The 16,972-nt window shown below is 32.0% G+C and overlaps 2 protein-coding genes across 2 annotated transcripts; one reads left to right on the top strand and one right to left on the bottom strand.

Annotated features, from left to right (window-relative positions):
- The first annotated feature begins 697 nt into the window (after positions 1 to 697).
- Positions 698 to 4,792, top strand: LOC126681296 (protein NLP2-like). Its single transcript, XM_050376813.2, has 5 exons — positions 698 to 852; positions 1,605 to 2,345; positions 2,423 to 2,470; positions 2,784 to 3,669; positions 3,893 to 4,792. Exons 2-5 carry the CDS (start codon positions 1,635 to 1,637, stop codon positions 4,648 to 4,650), a joined length of 2,403 nt encoding a protein of 800 aa, XP_050232770.1. The 5' UTR covers positions 698 to 852; positions 1,605 to 1,634; the 3' UTR covers positions 4,651 to 4,792.
- A 398-nt stretch (positions 4,793 to 5,190) lies between these two features.
- Positions 5,191 to 8,201, bottom strand: LOC126681297 (U-box domain-containing protein 15-like). The gene is made up of 4 exons (XM_050376816.2): positions 7,687 to 8,201; positions 7,414 to 7,530; positions 6,620 to 7,045; positions 5,191 to 6,399 (listed from the first exon to the last, which is right to left on the bottom strand). Exons 1-4 carry the CDS (start codon positions 7,987 to 7,989, stop codon positions 5,344 to 5,346), a joined length of 1,902 nt encoding a protein of 633 aa, XP_050232773.1. The 5' UTR covers positions 7,990 to 8,201; the 3' UTR covers positions 5,191 to 5,343.
- Positions 8,202 to 16,972: the final 8,771 nt, after the last annotated feature.

Here is a 16,972-nt window from a genome sequence, read left to right as displayed (position 1 = left end):
AACTTTCTAATAAATTTAGCACAAAATTTAGCATATGCTAAATTTAGCACATGAAATAGAAGTGCAATGGAGATGTGTTTTCTATACTAGATGCTAAATTATAGCATTGTGTATTTTTAGCACTAGAGTGGAGATGCTCTAATATCAATCTTTTATCTAAAAAACCTCAGTAAAATAAGTAATTGATTTTTTTTAATTTTTTAATTAGTGAAAATATATATTATAATTGTCAAAACTCAATTAAATAATAACTTATAGTATTGTTATGTGACTTTAGGGTTGCTTCAATGATCAAATCTAGATTGGTAATAAAGAAACTAATGAAATTAACCTTGAGATTACTTGCAGCATATTATTATTTCCATACTTCACATCAAACATCGCTACATCATGACCTCTTTTTATTACTTTAATAATTACTCCATGATTTATTTATGGAGTTGACTTTCCTTATTGGACATAACAACTATATATGGAATTTAATCATAGAATATTCTGTTTTTAACATTAAAAATTTATTTTTTTTAAATCATTCAATATCTGACCACCATTTTAAAGTCCAACCACTTGATATTTTTTGTTATTTATCAATTTTTATGTTCTAAATTATTTATTTAATTATCTACTTGTGGAGATAGAATCAGAGATTGCACGCACACATCTATATATAGGAATAGATGGTACAAGTAATGATGATATGAATTCTCATTTATACCAGATTAATCGGTTAATCTTACAAAGAGAATTAACAATTCCAAATTATTTTCTTGGTTTTCAGATTCACTCTTGCAAATAGTGGATAGGGATATACAATATTGTGTATAAATAAGCAGCAAAAGATTTTACACAAAGGTGCATTTATCTCTTCATGTCCTGTCTTTTACTTGATTTATATGTCTCGGCGTTTCTGAGAATTCTTTTGAAACTCCAAAATTTTATAATTATACCATGTCATGTTATTGTAAAAATTATGATTTGAGGCGTTTCTAATTTCATCCTTTCACATATTGTATATCTATTTCGTGCAACATAGTTTATGTTCTTTATTGCCGAAACGGGGTTAAAATACTCTGCGTTACCAAACTATAGTCCTTTTACACTTAAAAAACCAGTGTTTCATTTGTTATATCTTGGTGACTAAACTTTTATTTTCGTTACAACGAGATGTTTACTCATATATTTTAGGCAAACTTTTGCTTACATGGCAAAGAAAACCCAATGGTAAGTCCTTTGTGCGTCGTTTTTTCAATGGTATTTCAATGGTATGATTGTCTGTGTCGTTTTTTTCGATGGTTCATAATCCTTCGTGTGTCAATAGTATGATCGTCCGAGTGTCATTTGTTTCTATTGTTTTACTTATGTGGCGAGGCAAAGTTGGGTTAGAAAACAATTTTACATTGCCACGTAAGTAAAACTTCGCCCGAAATGAATGAGCAACCTCCCGTTATAACAAAAATAAAATTTACGTTACCAAAGTGTAGCAAATGAAACGTTGGTTTCCGAAGTGTAAAACGCTTATAGTTCGGTATCGGTAAAATATTTTAACCCTTCCAAAATGTGTAGATATAGCTAGTGTTGACTATGTTTTATCTCTTTTTTGATAGGCTACTTCAAATCAGAATCAAGTGAAAAAAATGGATGGTAATGTTTCTAACCCTAACTCACCATTCAGAAACTTGTCACTCTTTGGCAATGCCACCAACTGGGATTTCTTGGACGAACTTCTGTATCAAGAAACTTCTCAGTCTACCATTATCTTTGAACCCTCACTGCCTATGCCTTCTGCAACAAGTAACCTGAATTTAAACATATATTACGATCCCGAAGAGACCGAAAGATTTCCAATGGAAATCACAGAATTAGACAGCGGACGGCGGGTTTCAGAACCCGTGATAGATAGATTACTGAAAGCTCTTGAGTACTTGAAAGATGGTAGTAAAGATAGGGATGTACTGATTCAAATATGGATGCCAGTAAATAAAGGTGGAAGAAACTTCCTTACTACTATTGATCAGCTTTTCTTTGTTAGTTCTGATTGCAAGAATCTTGAATTCTACAGAAAAGCTGTGCAAGGTTATCAATTTTCTTTAGAGGGGAACATAGGGTTTCCTGGCCGGGTGTTCTTGGAGAAATTGCCCGATTGGAGTGGCGATGTTCGCCTATTTCGAGACGATGAATATCCATTCGGAATTCAAGCAAGTAAGTATAAAATTAGTGGCTGTATTGCTGTTCCGGTTTTAGAACCGAATAGTGGAGCTTGTTTAGGTGTTGTCGAGGTCGTGACTGTAGCTGATTGGAAAATGAACTATCGTTCAGAATTGGAAGATGTTTGCAATGCTCTTGAGGTATACAAATCAATCTTGTTCTTGTTAGTTGTTATCAAACATACAAAATAATCAGAATAAGTGCATTGATTTTGCAGGCTGTTGATCTAAAAAGTTCTGTTGACTTCTGTCGTCCTGGTCTCAAGGTAAGTATTTGCGTTTATCCAACTGTACTATTTTTACGAAATGGTTATCGATATTCAATTTTTTAAAATTTAATAGAGGCAAAAATTGGATCAGGTTATCTTCCGTTTATTTGAAAAATGAATATTGAGTTACCAAAATATAACAAATTGAATATCGATAACCTTACGTTCAGTAAAAGTATATAGTTGGATAACTGCGAAATATTTAACCCCCCAAGTAATGTAATGTAGATTTTTGGATATAAGTTTGATTGATTGTATTCTATTGCATACCACTAATTAATAACTTTATATGTTTGACATGTATGAATAGGTCATAAACGAATTCTACCAAGTCGCCATTCACGAAATCTCCGAAATTCTGCAACATGTATGTCACAAATACGGGTTGCCTTTAGCCATAACATGGGCACCATGTAATCGACAAGGAAAAAGTGGAAACGATGAGCTTTTCGCTGAGAAATACTCTTCTTGTATTTCCACAGTAGATCCTGCTTGCTTGTTAGCTAATGTGGATTTTTCAGGTTTTTATAAGGCATGCTTTGAGAACTACATTTTCCTCGGACAAGGAATTGTTGGTAGAGCTTTCTCAAAACAGAAACAGTGTTTTTCAGCTGACATAACTGAAATGAGATCGGATCCTTTGTCTCATCATGCTCGTAACTTCGATTTGCATGCTGCAATTGCATTTCCGCTTCGGGATGTTTATACTGGATCAGTTGAATTTTGTTTGGAGTTATTCTTGCCGGAAAAACATCGTGGGATTCAAGAACAAAGGCGACTTTGGGATGTTTTGTCCGTCTCTATACAGAAACGTTGCCGGAGTTTATCTATCATTCTCGACAAGGATGAGCTCGTGGCTGAAAGTTTTGATTCTAATTCATCTTGGATTGCCCGTATGATGGAAGCTCAAAGAAATGGAAATGGTTGTTGTGTGTCGTTGGATAGCAAGAGCGAAGAGCCTGAAGAAGAATTTAAGATGATAATTAGTTGGGATGATTCTAAGTCAGAGTTGAGACAATTGCAGAAAACTTCTCGGCTGCCCAAGAATTATAGAATTGATGGTGATGTAGCTTCTTCTACGCGGACTACACGTCGCAAGCAACGTAGAAAAACCGGAGAGAAGAAACGGATCAGCTTAGAAGTTCTTCGACAACACTTTGCTGGAAGCCTTCAAGATGCTGCTAAAAATATTGGCGGTAGGAAAATATTTTCACTAAACTTAAATTCGAAAACTTGTTTGGTGAACCCAAATTCTATCTATAAACGAACGTACAACCTTGAAAGAGTCCATGCCCGCGCATATGCCACTTGAGCTAAAGCTCATCGGCACATAGGAATCTTTTTAAACCGATTTAATATGACTGCATTAATTATCAGTTATATAACAAGCAAAGGATTATTTTTTTTTATTTTTTTCAGTGTGCCCTACTACTTTGAAGAGGATATGCAGGAAGAACGGTATTGCCAGATGGCCCTCTCGAAAGATTAAGAAGGTGGACCACTCGTTAAGAAAACTGCAAAAAGTGATCGACTCTGTTCAAGGAAATGAGAGCTCTATTGAAATAAGCTCATTCTATTCGGCCTTCCCGGCATTGAGCTCTTCAAAATATTCAAATAATGATGAACTATTAGTAGAGAGTGTAGACGATTTGAAGCAATCAAACCCTCGGCCTGAAAGTCCAGACACGAAGTCACATTCTTCCTCGTGTAGCAAGGACTCCTGCGTAACTACGTGTTGTTCTGCTCGATCAAAAAAGCACAGTAGAAACATGAATGATTCAAGTGAAGTAGAATTCAAAAAACAAGAACTGAACATTCCTGCCAGATCGCTAGTACACGAAACATTGAGCAAACGTGATTCGAATCCGGTAAATCCAGCACCGTGTTCTGTCTTCAAAAATAGCCAAAGCTCACAAGACGAGTGGCCATTCAGGATCAAAGCCATTTTGGGCGATGAGAAAATTCGGTTATGCATGCAACCAAGTTGGAAGCTTAGTGAGTTGAAGCAAGAGATGGCAAACCGTTTCCAGATAGATGATTTAACAGGAATTGATCTCAAGTACTTAGATGATGATGAAGAGTGGGTTCGTTTGAACTCTGATGCTGACCTTGAAGAGTGTAAACAGATATATAGATACTCTCCAAGTAATTCAATCAAAATATGGTTAATTCGTTAGTATAACAACTACTAACAGATATGATCGAGTGGAGGGTTAAAATATATCGCAGTTACCGAACTATAGGCATTTAACACTTCAGTAACCAACATTTTATTTATTACATTTTGCCATTTTGGTAATCCAACTTTTATTTTCGTTACATTGAGAGGTTACTCATTCATTTCGGGGGAAATTTTGCTTACGCGGCAACAGAAACCTAATGGTATATCCTTCATGTGTTGTTTTTAATGGTATGATCCACCGTGTGTCGTTTTTTTAATGGTATTATTCTCCATGTGTCGTTTTTTTTCTCTATCATTTTTCTTATAAAAGTAGGGTGAGGAAACAATTTTACACTGCCACGAAAGTATAACTTTACCTGAAATGAGTGACCTTCCGTTATAATGAAATTTACAGTTAAGTTACCAAAATATAGCAGAAGAAAAGTTGTTTATCGAAGTGTAAAAATCCTATAGTTCGGTATCCGCAAAATATTTTAACCCTCGAGTGGATGAACAGAATGAAAATCATATCAATTTTCCATGTTTTGAACAGAAATGATAATTAATATTCTTGTCTATTGATTTGATATATTCCATGTTTTGGTGTGAAGAAAAGCCTTTATAGACTTTGATGAAATGGCATATCAGAACTGTTCTAAATACAATACACTCTCAGAATATATATACTATTATCAACATTGTAAAAGTTTTAGGGAATGTGTTCACACTTACTCATGTGCTGCAAAAGAGAATTGGCCTTCCTTTGAGCTCTATTGGTTCCGCTTCTTGCAATTTCTGTCAGAGGTTCATATACACCATATTGCAGAGCAGCTAGAATGAAAGATGAGTTGTTCAGCCCCAACTCAAGAAGAACCGATGTGGCGCATTCCTTGTTCTTAGGAGTCCCGTTTCTAATGATCTCTACTAGTGTTTTTATGAAAGATAGTCTTCCGATTTCAGTCCTTCCTGCAGGATTTGATGCAAGGAGTAGAAGGATTGATAGAGCTTCATCGATCATGGCTACATTTTGATCCTCGAGCAACTGAAGCAACGGTGGTATAATTCCGGCTTTAATGGCCCTGATCTTGTTGCTTTGGTTCAAAGATAAGTTAAAGAGTGCTGTTGCAGCATCCTTCTTACCTCTTATCGTCCCGTTTTGAAATAGTTTCACCAACGGAGGGATTCCCTTCAGAATCCCCACTAGAGCTTTGTTCTCATCAAGCATTGATAAGCTAAACAAAGCTGCCGCAGAGTTTTCTCTAGCCTCTACCGTCCCAGTTTGCAAAATTTCTATTATAGGAGGAATGCCTCCTTCTCTAGCTATTAATCTTTTGTTTGCTTCATCAATTGACAGATTCAGAAGAGCTGTCACAGTTTGCTCTTGAACCACTGAATCATGATAAGACAAAAGCCGAACCAATAGTGGGATTGCTCCATTGTTTGCAATCAATATTCTGTTGTCTGGATTCTCTTTAGAGAGCATGCGGATTTTCCCAATGGCCTCTCGCAGTACATGAAGCTCAGACGAGGAAAGATTTTGGATTAGAGAACAGATTTCATCTACAAGTTCAGCAGAAGAATCATCATAACCATTACAAGTATTCTTCTTTGGTAGTTCAAAACTATTTTTCTCACACCATTGTAGTATAAGGTTCTTCAGTGCGAAATTTGGTGCTAAAGACAAGTGATCCAGAGTTTGTCCGGTCTTTGGGCACGTTCGATGATTAGAATTCAGCCACTTCTTTATGCTCTCTCTTTCATAAGTCTGACAGTTAAACAAACGTTTTAGTTTCCACAGAAAGTATAACAAAAGATAAAGCCTCTACTAAGTGCTTTTTAGTTGATATCTGATTGATTTTATTTGCATGATTAAGGGGTCAAATAAATGAATGATGATTGTCAAGCTAAAACTACTAATTGTGTGCCAACAGTTATAGGACTGAAAATGATAGATCTGGCAGCTATTGAAAGGGATATTATACTACCTGTCCTGTTGCCACAATAACAGGATCCACCATGATCTCCAATGTAATTGGACAGAGGAATTCATTAGGAACTAGTAAGGATTGACACCTCTGAAGAGTTTTTACAGACATAGGACCGTCAAGCTCCACGTTTTCGTCTACTCCAGCAATCTGTTTAAATCTTCCAAGAAGATCTGTTATTTGCTTGATACTTTCAGCATTCTGCACGTCTCTCCCATTTATTAGTTTTCTAACAGCCATAGTTTCAGCTTTCAAGTCTGCAATGGTATGCAGTTCTAACTTATTGGCCAACCTTTCAAGTATCACACTATCTACGTTTCGGTCATCTTTCTTAGAGAAAACCACCATTAAATCCATTGCTAATTCTATATCCTGTGTGTCAGTTCGCCTCTTTGCTCTTCTCAGTTGTGTGCGCATTAACTCAACCTGACACGAATCAACAGCAAAATCTAAGCCTTGAATTATCAGAACAGCATGAAATAAACCAAGTTCAGTAAAAGAATTACATAGACTATTACGCTATGCAACCAATCTGTTCATAAAACATTCCGAAATAATCCATTCCACAGATTAACAAAACAAATCACGTACCCACCATAATTTCTATCAGACAACATAAAACAGCAGTACATAAATACAACTTCCCTATCATCTCCGTCGGCCTATTATTCAGTCAGACAAATTGACAAACACCTTATATAATTAACAAACCTCATCACCCCCCTCAAAGAAAAGATGGCAAATTTACTCTCTAATCACTAGATCTAACAAAAAAATGAGTTAAAAAAACTTACTTGCTCCTTAACTTCAACTGAGATCCCAAATTCATCATAAAGCATATCATCCAAAGCCTGATTTAGTTTCTCATAAACACCATGAAAATTACACATCACTGCCTCAGCCTCCAATGCCTGATAAAAATATTAAATCAACACACATACCCACATAAACAAAACTTAACCAAATTACTTTCCAACGAGCTATAACTCAAATGCTACAAGCGCTAGACAGCAATCTGCTAGGTCGTAGATTAAAAAACAAGAGCCCTAAACTCAAAGAATACTAACCAGATAAATCTTGCTACCAGAGCTGCATTTCTTGAGCAACTTTTTAGCAGAAAAAAGTGCTTTCTTTAAATTCAACAAGCAATTCAACCCAATATCACCATTACTACTGCTTTCTTTAATTTCTTCCAACAGTGGTACTAACAGCTTCAATCTTCTGACCAAGTTTAAGCATTCTTTTTTCTGAATTCTTCTGTACCCAGTGTATGATCCAACGGTCTCAATGCAATCCATCAGTTCTTTAACTATGTCATGAAGACTGGCAGCTCTATCCATGGTTGTCATCATCAGCTTGTGTCTGTCCATGTCTTAATTACTCTAGAAGAACTCGAAGCTTGTGCCTGTCCATGTTCTTGAATTTATTGTGTATGCATGCTTAATTATTTATCTGATAATGTATTTTTTTTTTACATTTTTTATGAGAGAATATAATAATGCAAGCAATACAAAAAGTAGATTCAGCAAAAAGAAGTTGCAGAATAAAATAGAAATTGCAGCAGGATAATGGACCGTATGCTGTAAATGGAAATCAAGGGATTTGGTTGGTTAACATTTTCACTGCGTCAGGTTAAATTTGGTTGTGATTATATGAGCACACCGCACCAAGCATAGTAGTCTAGTGGTTACTATGTTGGCAAAAATTCATTTTGAGATTATCTCATTTTAAGTTCCTTTATATTTTTTTTATTTATCTCGTCTTATAATTTTATATTTTTTTATTGGATCTTTTAATTTTATTTTTTTTATTTATTTGGTCCCCGAATTTTTATTTATTTTTATCTGATCCTTAAATTTTGACTTTTCACTTCCTCATGTTCTCATACGGGCATCCGGAATTAAAAAATTCAAAGTTCAAGAATTAGATAAAAATTAAAATTAAAATTTAAGGACCATGTAAGATCAAATGGAATTTGAAAAAATAGATAAGTAAAAAATATAAAGTTAATAGATCAGATAAAACCAAATGATAGTTTATGAAACAGATAAAAAAAACATAACGTTAAAGGACCAAAAAATGGATTAATTCTTCATTTTAAGGTCTACGCACTTGGCGATTCTTCTATCGTAGTCCTTCTATATTTATTACATTATATTAAAGAATTAACCTATATTAAGATCATTAAATTGTACCACTTTTTATTAAAGAAAAATCAACAAAAATATTTCAAAATAAATCAAATATCATTCAAATAACCAAAATCCAATTTTTTTACATTCATAATAAAATAAAATGAATGTTTACATTTTCTAATAAGCCACTAAATAAGAGACACATAGTACACTCAAACCAATAAAAAATCAAAAACGTGTGAAAATATGTCAGAAGCGCGTCTGACATGTGTCTTATACGCGTTAGTCACGCTTCACCGCGTGTCAGCGTATTAGAGATATTTAAATATGTATCAGAAATGTATCACGAACATATTTGATTATCATTTTTTCATATCTCTAAAAAAGATTCGAAGAGAGGTTTAAGACTAAAAAATACTTCTCTAAACTTACGTTTTGAAAAACAAAATGGGTATTTTTGTTTTGTTTTTTTATGATTTAGTTGGCGCAAAGAGTTTTGATTGTTGATTAGTGGATTTTGAATTATAAAGGGTTAATTACATATAAAATCACGACCTTTACACGAAATTTCAAAAAAATATGAATTTTAAAAAGTGTCAATCACAGACACAACCTTTCGTTTCTTTTCAAATACATCATCAGCAATTTTTAGAGGCGGTTTTGCTGACGTGGCATGAAACGTGATAGACGCATCAGGTGTCCAAGTTAGTGAACTTTCACTGAAAAATGTGCTGATGATGAATTTGAAAAGAAGTGAAAGGTCGTGTTTGTGATTAACATTTTATAAAAGTCATGTTTTTTTTTGAAATTTAGTGTAAAAGTCGTAATTTTATATGAAATTAACCCAATTAAAGCTTGTTTTTTAGTCATTGGAGAATTATTAGAAGTTGACGCTAATTGAAACTTTATTATTGGAAGTTTTTGCTAATTTAAAATTTATTATTGAAAGTTGCCACTAATTGAAATTTTATTATTAATTTTTATCCTCTATAATTATGATGTATCAGTGGTGTATTTACGATATATTAGCAATGTATTACGTGCATTGACAATGTATCATCCATTTTGAAATTTACTTTGTTAAAAGTTGGAGATGGATTCTAATTATTATAATCAATGGTGTATTTACAAAATTTATTTCGTTAAAATAATTAAAAATGATAAATTTATTTCGTTGTATATATATGATGTATCAGCGCTTCATTTACAATATATTTATGGTATATATACAATGTATCATTGATGTATTCAATATGTATATGCATAATAAACTGAACAAATAACTATATAATATCAATTTATCATCAGTTGAAGTTAATCTTATACATACGAGTTTATATCAAAAATGTAAATATTTACAATTTTCTAATTTACATGACAAATCAAATCTCATAAATAATTCAGATATATCTCTGAAACAAGTAATGTACATTTTAAAAACATTTCACATACATCTCAAAAACAACACAAATACGTCTCAGAATTAGTTCAACCACATTCTTTGAAATAAAGTCAACAAGCAATAACAAGACAATTAAAATCACAAAATGTTTACAAAATTCATAAACAACACATATCTAAAATACTATTGATACATGATACCAAACTCATCCTAAAACCGACATAATTCACTTCACGACTCTTTTCATTTGCTAGCTCTAATGAATTACGGCCATAACTATCCATGATGTATCAGAGATGTATCAATATTGTATCGCTAAATTGGAGTTTAGTCCATAATGTTTTAAAATTGCATAAAATGTATAAAATTTAAGCAGTACAATAACTCCATGTTAAGTTACCAAAATGTAGAAGGTGCCATATACATTTCAAAATCAGAAATCAAAGGTCAACAACCAATAACATAAAAATAAAAAAATTATAAACTGCATACAAATCTTGCCCATATACATATCAGAATCATTTTAGAAACATGTTAGGTACATCTAAGAGGAATAATTAAGTTTCCTTGGACAAAACTAAAAAATACTTTAATATTGCACCATGCTCGTATATGAATAATACAATTGATCGAACTACACTCATCAAGCTCACTGATTGCTACACTCCTTGAACAAAACTAAACAATGCACTTTCAATACATTAAAATTAAACATTTATAAACTCATTGATTGCTATCCAAAAACTTCGATCGAACTACACTCGTCCAGCTTCTCGAGCTCCTTGTCCAGTAGCAGGTTGCCTCGTCGGATCTAAAAAGATACAAACGTAACTCGAGTGAGAATCTAACTCTAGAGACACTCTAGACTTGAGACACAAACACAAACATACTCGTCGTGTTCTTATCACCTCCAACTCGATACAACTCCATCCTTTCTTATCGATATAACATACAATCTCGATGAGATCTTTACATTAACTCCACACTTCAAAACCCTAACCACATTCTTCATGATCTATGTCCAAATTTCATATTTTTAAAGTCCGAAGGTTAATATCGTGTCGAGCCTCAGCACGTCGTACCCGAGAATTCAAGCCCTCTCACGTCGTGAGGACCTTCTTCACGTCGTGAGGGGTTTCCTCACATCGTGAGATCCTTCCTCGGGTCGTGAGGATGTCCCTCACGTTTAGAGTTTCTCTCACATCGTGAGGGTTGCTCTGACATCGTGAAAGACCCTAAAATAGCCCTAAATCTAATTTTGGCGTGGTTCGGACACTTCCGCACATACCCAGCTTCAAAATTATGCATCTAAACATTTAAAACGTATAAATAAAGCTTAAAGCAAATCAAATAAACCTAGTAGACTTCAAATAGGAAAGTGATTCCTGCTTAGTAGCATTGTATTTGAATATAAAGAGATTCCTTATTCAAAGAAAGTCTTATTTAGGAATGTCTTCCTGAATAAACTTATCTTTGTAGATAGGAGTTTGTATCCGAATAGAAAAGAGATTTTGTATATTCGGTCTTCTAGATATGATTCTTAATATATTAAGTTTCTAGCGATGTGCTTTGGCGACGCGCTTTTACCGAGTTCTTTAGGAGTCTGTCTTTCTGAAGATCCGAGCAAATCTTCCTTTAATCTTCAAGTTTGGCGAATCTCATTGACTCAGGTGTCGATAGCATCAGACTTTCGTCTTTCAGACGAGTGTTGAGATTTTCCCATTAGGATAAATCTTGTACGACTCGGTTGTATTATAATTATGCTGGAATACGGTTTCCATTACATAATTTTATAAAAAATTACATATGCATACAATATGCATTTTAAGAAGAAAGGTAATATATAATAGATATAAATGGTTTATCAGTTTATTTTTTAAAGTCCAATTATTATGAATATTATATAACAAAATTGAATTTAATAGAAAGATAATGTGACATATTCATTAGATTCGAAAATAGTCTAACGACCGCGAATGCTTTTAAAAAGGATGAATTCAGTAGACACGAATGGTAGGGAAAATGGTGGCAGTTTGGAGAAGGATTGAGATTCCCTCAAATTCAAAATGAATTTGAGAGGGTCATGTTCACGATCTACACCGTTCAATACAAAATGAATGGTGTAGATCAAAAAAAATAAAATTTTAATTAAATTAATTTACACCGTTCATTTTACAATGAACGGTGTAGATCGTGAACATAACTCTCTCAAGTTCCAATCCGAAAAGAATGGGAGGTTCGGAAATAAGTGAAAAATAAAAATTTGAAATAGAGTTGCTATATATGACGCGTTTTTCAATCTTCTATTTGACAAATAGTGACGCGTTTTGACGTGCAACCTTTTTGGATAGATTGTAGAATGGGTCCGGCTTCTCGCAATTTGTGTTTGCGGTGCTCACTTACTCAATCCCACCATGCCACTACATTTTCCTTTTCTTTTCTATGTATTTTGCTTTCAACAAAGACAAAGCAAATCTTGATATTATATTATATAATATATATAAAAGACAAAGAAAATCTAGTTATGGATTTTATGAAAGAAAACAGGGCTAATAATCACAGATAATACTCCAACTTTTATCCTTTTATCATAAAATACATTAAATTTTAAAATGGCTCGCTAAATTTTATAAATTTTACTTAATAATCAATTAAATCTCTTTTATCCTAAATACATCCCAAAAAACCGCTCCAAACCACTATCTTTTTAAAAAAAAGATCAAAATATCTTTAAAACTAATAAAAAAAAGTCAAACCAACCTAATCTAAGCAAATCTGAAGTCTTCCACCCAATCAAATCAAATATAATCTATTCATTCAATTAAATTACACCTAAATTACCAATCCATTCAATTAAATCAAACCACTCAACCGAAAACTGCCATCTGTCATTGCCGCCGCCAGAAAAAAAATCCGTCCAAAAATTAAATAAATAATTATTTTAGAATTTAAATATTAATTTTTTTCAAATTGAATCTAATAAACGGATCAATTATGATGGGTCTTTTCACCGGAGAACAGAACCATAACATGGATCTGTTCAAAATAACTATCACCATTTATTTATACAAATTTTATATATTCGATATTTTAAAACATGTAATTTAAAATTCATTGTAATTTACATTAATTTATAACACATGTGTCCATTATATTTTGTCATTAATTTGGTATTGAAATATCAAATCACTATAAAGATACAATTTGATATCCCCCATTGTCAAGGCCGTTCACGGGCGGGCCTGTGCACCCATTCTGGTCAAAATTAGTTGGACATATCAATTTTTGATTTTTTTTATTAGATATGAAAAAATTATGACAAATTTTTTTTCTGAACAAAGGATCAATTCACCCCTTTAACTTGGCATGAAATATTAAAAGAGTCATTTTAGATGCTTTTAAGTTAAACAGACGTATAACTATGTCAAACTGCAATAATCAGCTCTTTTTTTATTGTTGCACACTCTCAACCCGCGTTCAAAACACACTATCCTGATAAAAGTCTAAATTAAGCATTACTACTTTAAAAATATATAATTTAATATCTAAATTTTGAAGAAAAAAAACATTTTTTTTTAATTTCGGAGGAAGAGCACCTCCTCAGCTCCTCGCTTGAGAAGCTGCTTCTCCTTAGGCAAGGAGCATCTGCTCCTTCGATGATCTGGGTTTGCCCCGTTGAAGGGCAGACGCAGATGGGTCTACTCTTCCACAGAAAAAAAATTGTCAAGAAAGAATCACGGTGGAAAAAAATATGGGCGGTTAATTAGTAGATGCGGCGGTTGGCGGTGAAATGAAGTGGTTTTCGATGGAAAAGGAAGGGTGAATTGATATAATTTACATAGTTTAGGGGAATGATATTTCCACTCTTTTTGGGTGTTTTTGATATAACACGTTAATTATGGATTAGTTTGATCTGAAAGCTTTTATAATAACTTTTTAATATTTCATGGCAAATTGAGGGGTGAATCCAGCCTTTCTTCATTTTTTTTCTTATAAATCACTGACCCTAAATAAATTTCTCACCCTGAAATTGTTAACTACAAAGATTTAAATGCGCATTAAAATTAAAAGTGTAGCCTCAGTTAATTACAGTATAGAAATGAAGATGAAGAAGATGAAGAATGAGTGGCAGCTGGATGAGTCTAGTGTTCAATCCGCGACTCAATCGGCCCATAATTTCTGGCCAATTCAGGAAAATATCAAAAGGGATGAATTGATTGGACAATCTGAGATGTCACATAATATCCAAAAATATCTTCATTCATATCATCTAGGCATTATTAATTCCCTCATAGATAACAAAATTTATATGTTTATTAACTTTATAAATATTTACCAATTTTTTTTTTTATTTTGATAATCTTATCTTCACTTTAGAGGTTAATAATAATTATAGGGACGATGATAAAAGTACCTAAAATTTTAAAAATATTTACAAAAGTACCTGTAAACTTTTTTTATTTACAAAAATACGACTGATTTAAAATTAATTACAGAAGTACCAAAAATGAAAATTAATTATAAAAGTACGATTTGTATAATGTCGGTATAATTATGGTATAATTTTGGAATATAAAAACTATGAATCAGATAATTTAAAAATAATATTTAGTTTATTATTGGTATAATTTCAGTATATTTTTGGTATATCGATTATAAATTTTTATATATATTTTCTAGTTGATAACATGTATATTTTTTTTATATGTATTTTTCACTATAGTTGGTAATGAACTAGAGAATTTGTATATTGTTGGTATAATTTTAGTATATTGTTAGGTTAATATTTAGTATGCGATGTGGTGTAATGTTGATGTAATAATAAAATTTCAGTATATTTGGATGTGTACACTCTTGGTATACTGTTGGTATAATTTTGATATATTATTAATTTAATTTTTAGTATACTATTTGATGTAATTTTGGTAAATTTTTATTTAATATTAATAAAATCTCAGTATGTATAATGTTGGTATAATTTTGCTATAATATTGATATAATGTTAGTTTATTAATATACTGACATTATACCCACAGTATACACCGTATGTTTGATATTATTTTTATTTTTTTATAGTTTTGTAAATATTATTAATATTTTTGTAAATGAAAAAAGTCAACATGTAGTTTTATAATTATTTTCATTTTTTTTTAGTAAATGGTGTAATTTCCTCATAATTATAATATAATTTTATCTTAATTATCCAAAAATATTTCATCTTTTTATTTTTTTATGGAATCTTTTAAAATTTTCAATTTTAGACCATTTTAATTTTGTATTTTAATTATAATCGTTTGTTAAGTTGGAGTGAAAAAAATTCAAATATATTTTTTCTATTGTTTCATGTTTGAAATTTTTTTGTTGTAAAAATGCAAGTTGTAACAATATAAAACAATATAAAAGATAATATTTAAATTTTTTTCACTTCAATTTGAACAAATAGCTATAGTTAAAATTAAATAATTAAAAAATAGATTAAAGTTGAAGATTAAAGTTGATACAAATAAAAAAATTCTAAAAAGTGGAATATTTTTGAATTGTTAACTCTAATTTATCATTAAAATATATATTCATATTCACAATTAATGAAATTAGATTAAAACATATGTTAACCTTTTAAATGGTTAAGATTGGTAACATTTTTAAATTGGATGTGTAAGAAATTTGGCTATAATAAAATAACAAGGAATAAGATAGTGTTAGAATCATTCCTCAATTTTAAATTATTTAAATTAAATTTCTTTTATATAGTTGGGTTAAGGTACAAAACTGACCCTAATGTTTATCATGTGGCTTACATTCCCCCCTAATGTTTTTCGAGCCTAAAAAATGATCGTAATGTTACCAAAGTGGAACAAATATACCCTTTGTCTAACGGTAGCGTGATTTAATGTTAAGTCGGCTAATGTGGCATACAATTAGCCGTTGTCCTAATATTTTTGAAATCTCAAGTATGACCCTGACGTTATCAAAGTGGAACAGATATAACCCTAATATTACCAAAGTGGAACAAATATACTCGTCGTCTAAAGATGGAGAGTATATTTGTTCCACTTTGATAAGGTTACGACAATTTTTGAGACTCAAAAGACATTAGGGGGAAATATGAGCCACGGAGTAAACATTAGAGTCATTTTTGTACCTTCTCCTTATATAGTTTGAAAGGTTAATTTCATATGAAATCACCGCTTCCACACGTTTTTTCATTTTAACCACGTTTTTTAAAAGATGTCCTAAATTGACTAATGCCCTAATTAAAACAAAAAAAAACTTTTTTTCCTTTTTTCTTGTCGATTCCGGTTCTTGAGTCAACAAAGATACACCGAATTTTCACATTGGTGATAGATTTGCAAAAGAAATAAAAGGTGGTAAATTATATGATACCTTTTAAAGGACGTGATTAAAATGAAAAAACGTATAGAATTTGTGATTTTATATGAAATTAACCCTAGTTTTAATAAGGGTTAATTGGAAATTAAATTACAAACTTTATCGTGATTTGCAATTACAACACAAACTTTAAAATTTGACAATATTAGTGGTCAACTACTATTTTTAGCAAATTAGAACAGTTCAAAGAGGTTATGGAGAACTCATAAAGCCATGAATTCTTTGCCCTAATTTTTTTTAGTCTCAAAAGTGACCCTAACGTTATTAAAGTGAAACACATATCACCCCAACGTTATCAAGGTGGAACAAATATACCCTCCGTCTAATGGTGGAGGGTATATTTGTTCCATTTTGGTAAGGTTAAGGTCATTTTTGAGACTCAAAAAACAGTAGGAGGGAATGTGAGCCATAGGGTAAACATTAGGG

Source organism: Mercurialis annua, linkage group LG5 (genome assembly GCF_937616625.2).
Source record: "Mercurialis annua linkage group LG5, ddMerAnnu1.2, whole genome shotgun sequence".
Classification (NCBI taxonomy): domain Eukaryota; kingdom Viridiplantae; phylum Streptophyta; class Magnoliopsida; order Malpighiales; family Euphorbiaceae; genus Mercurialis; species Mercurialis annua.
This window is presented reverse-complemented; position numbering and strand designations above follow the sequence as displayed.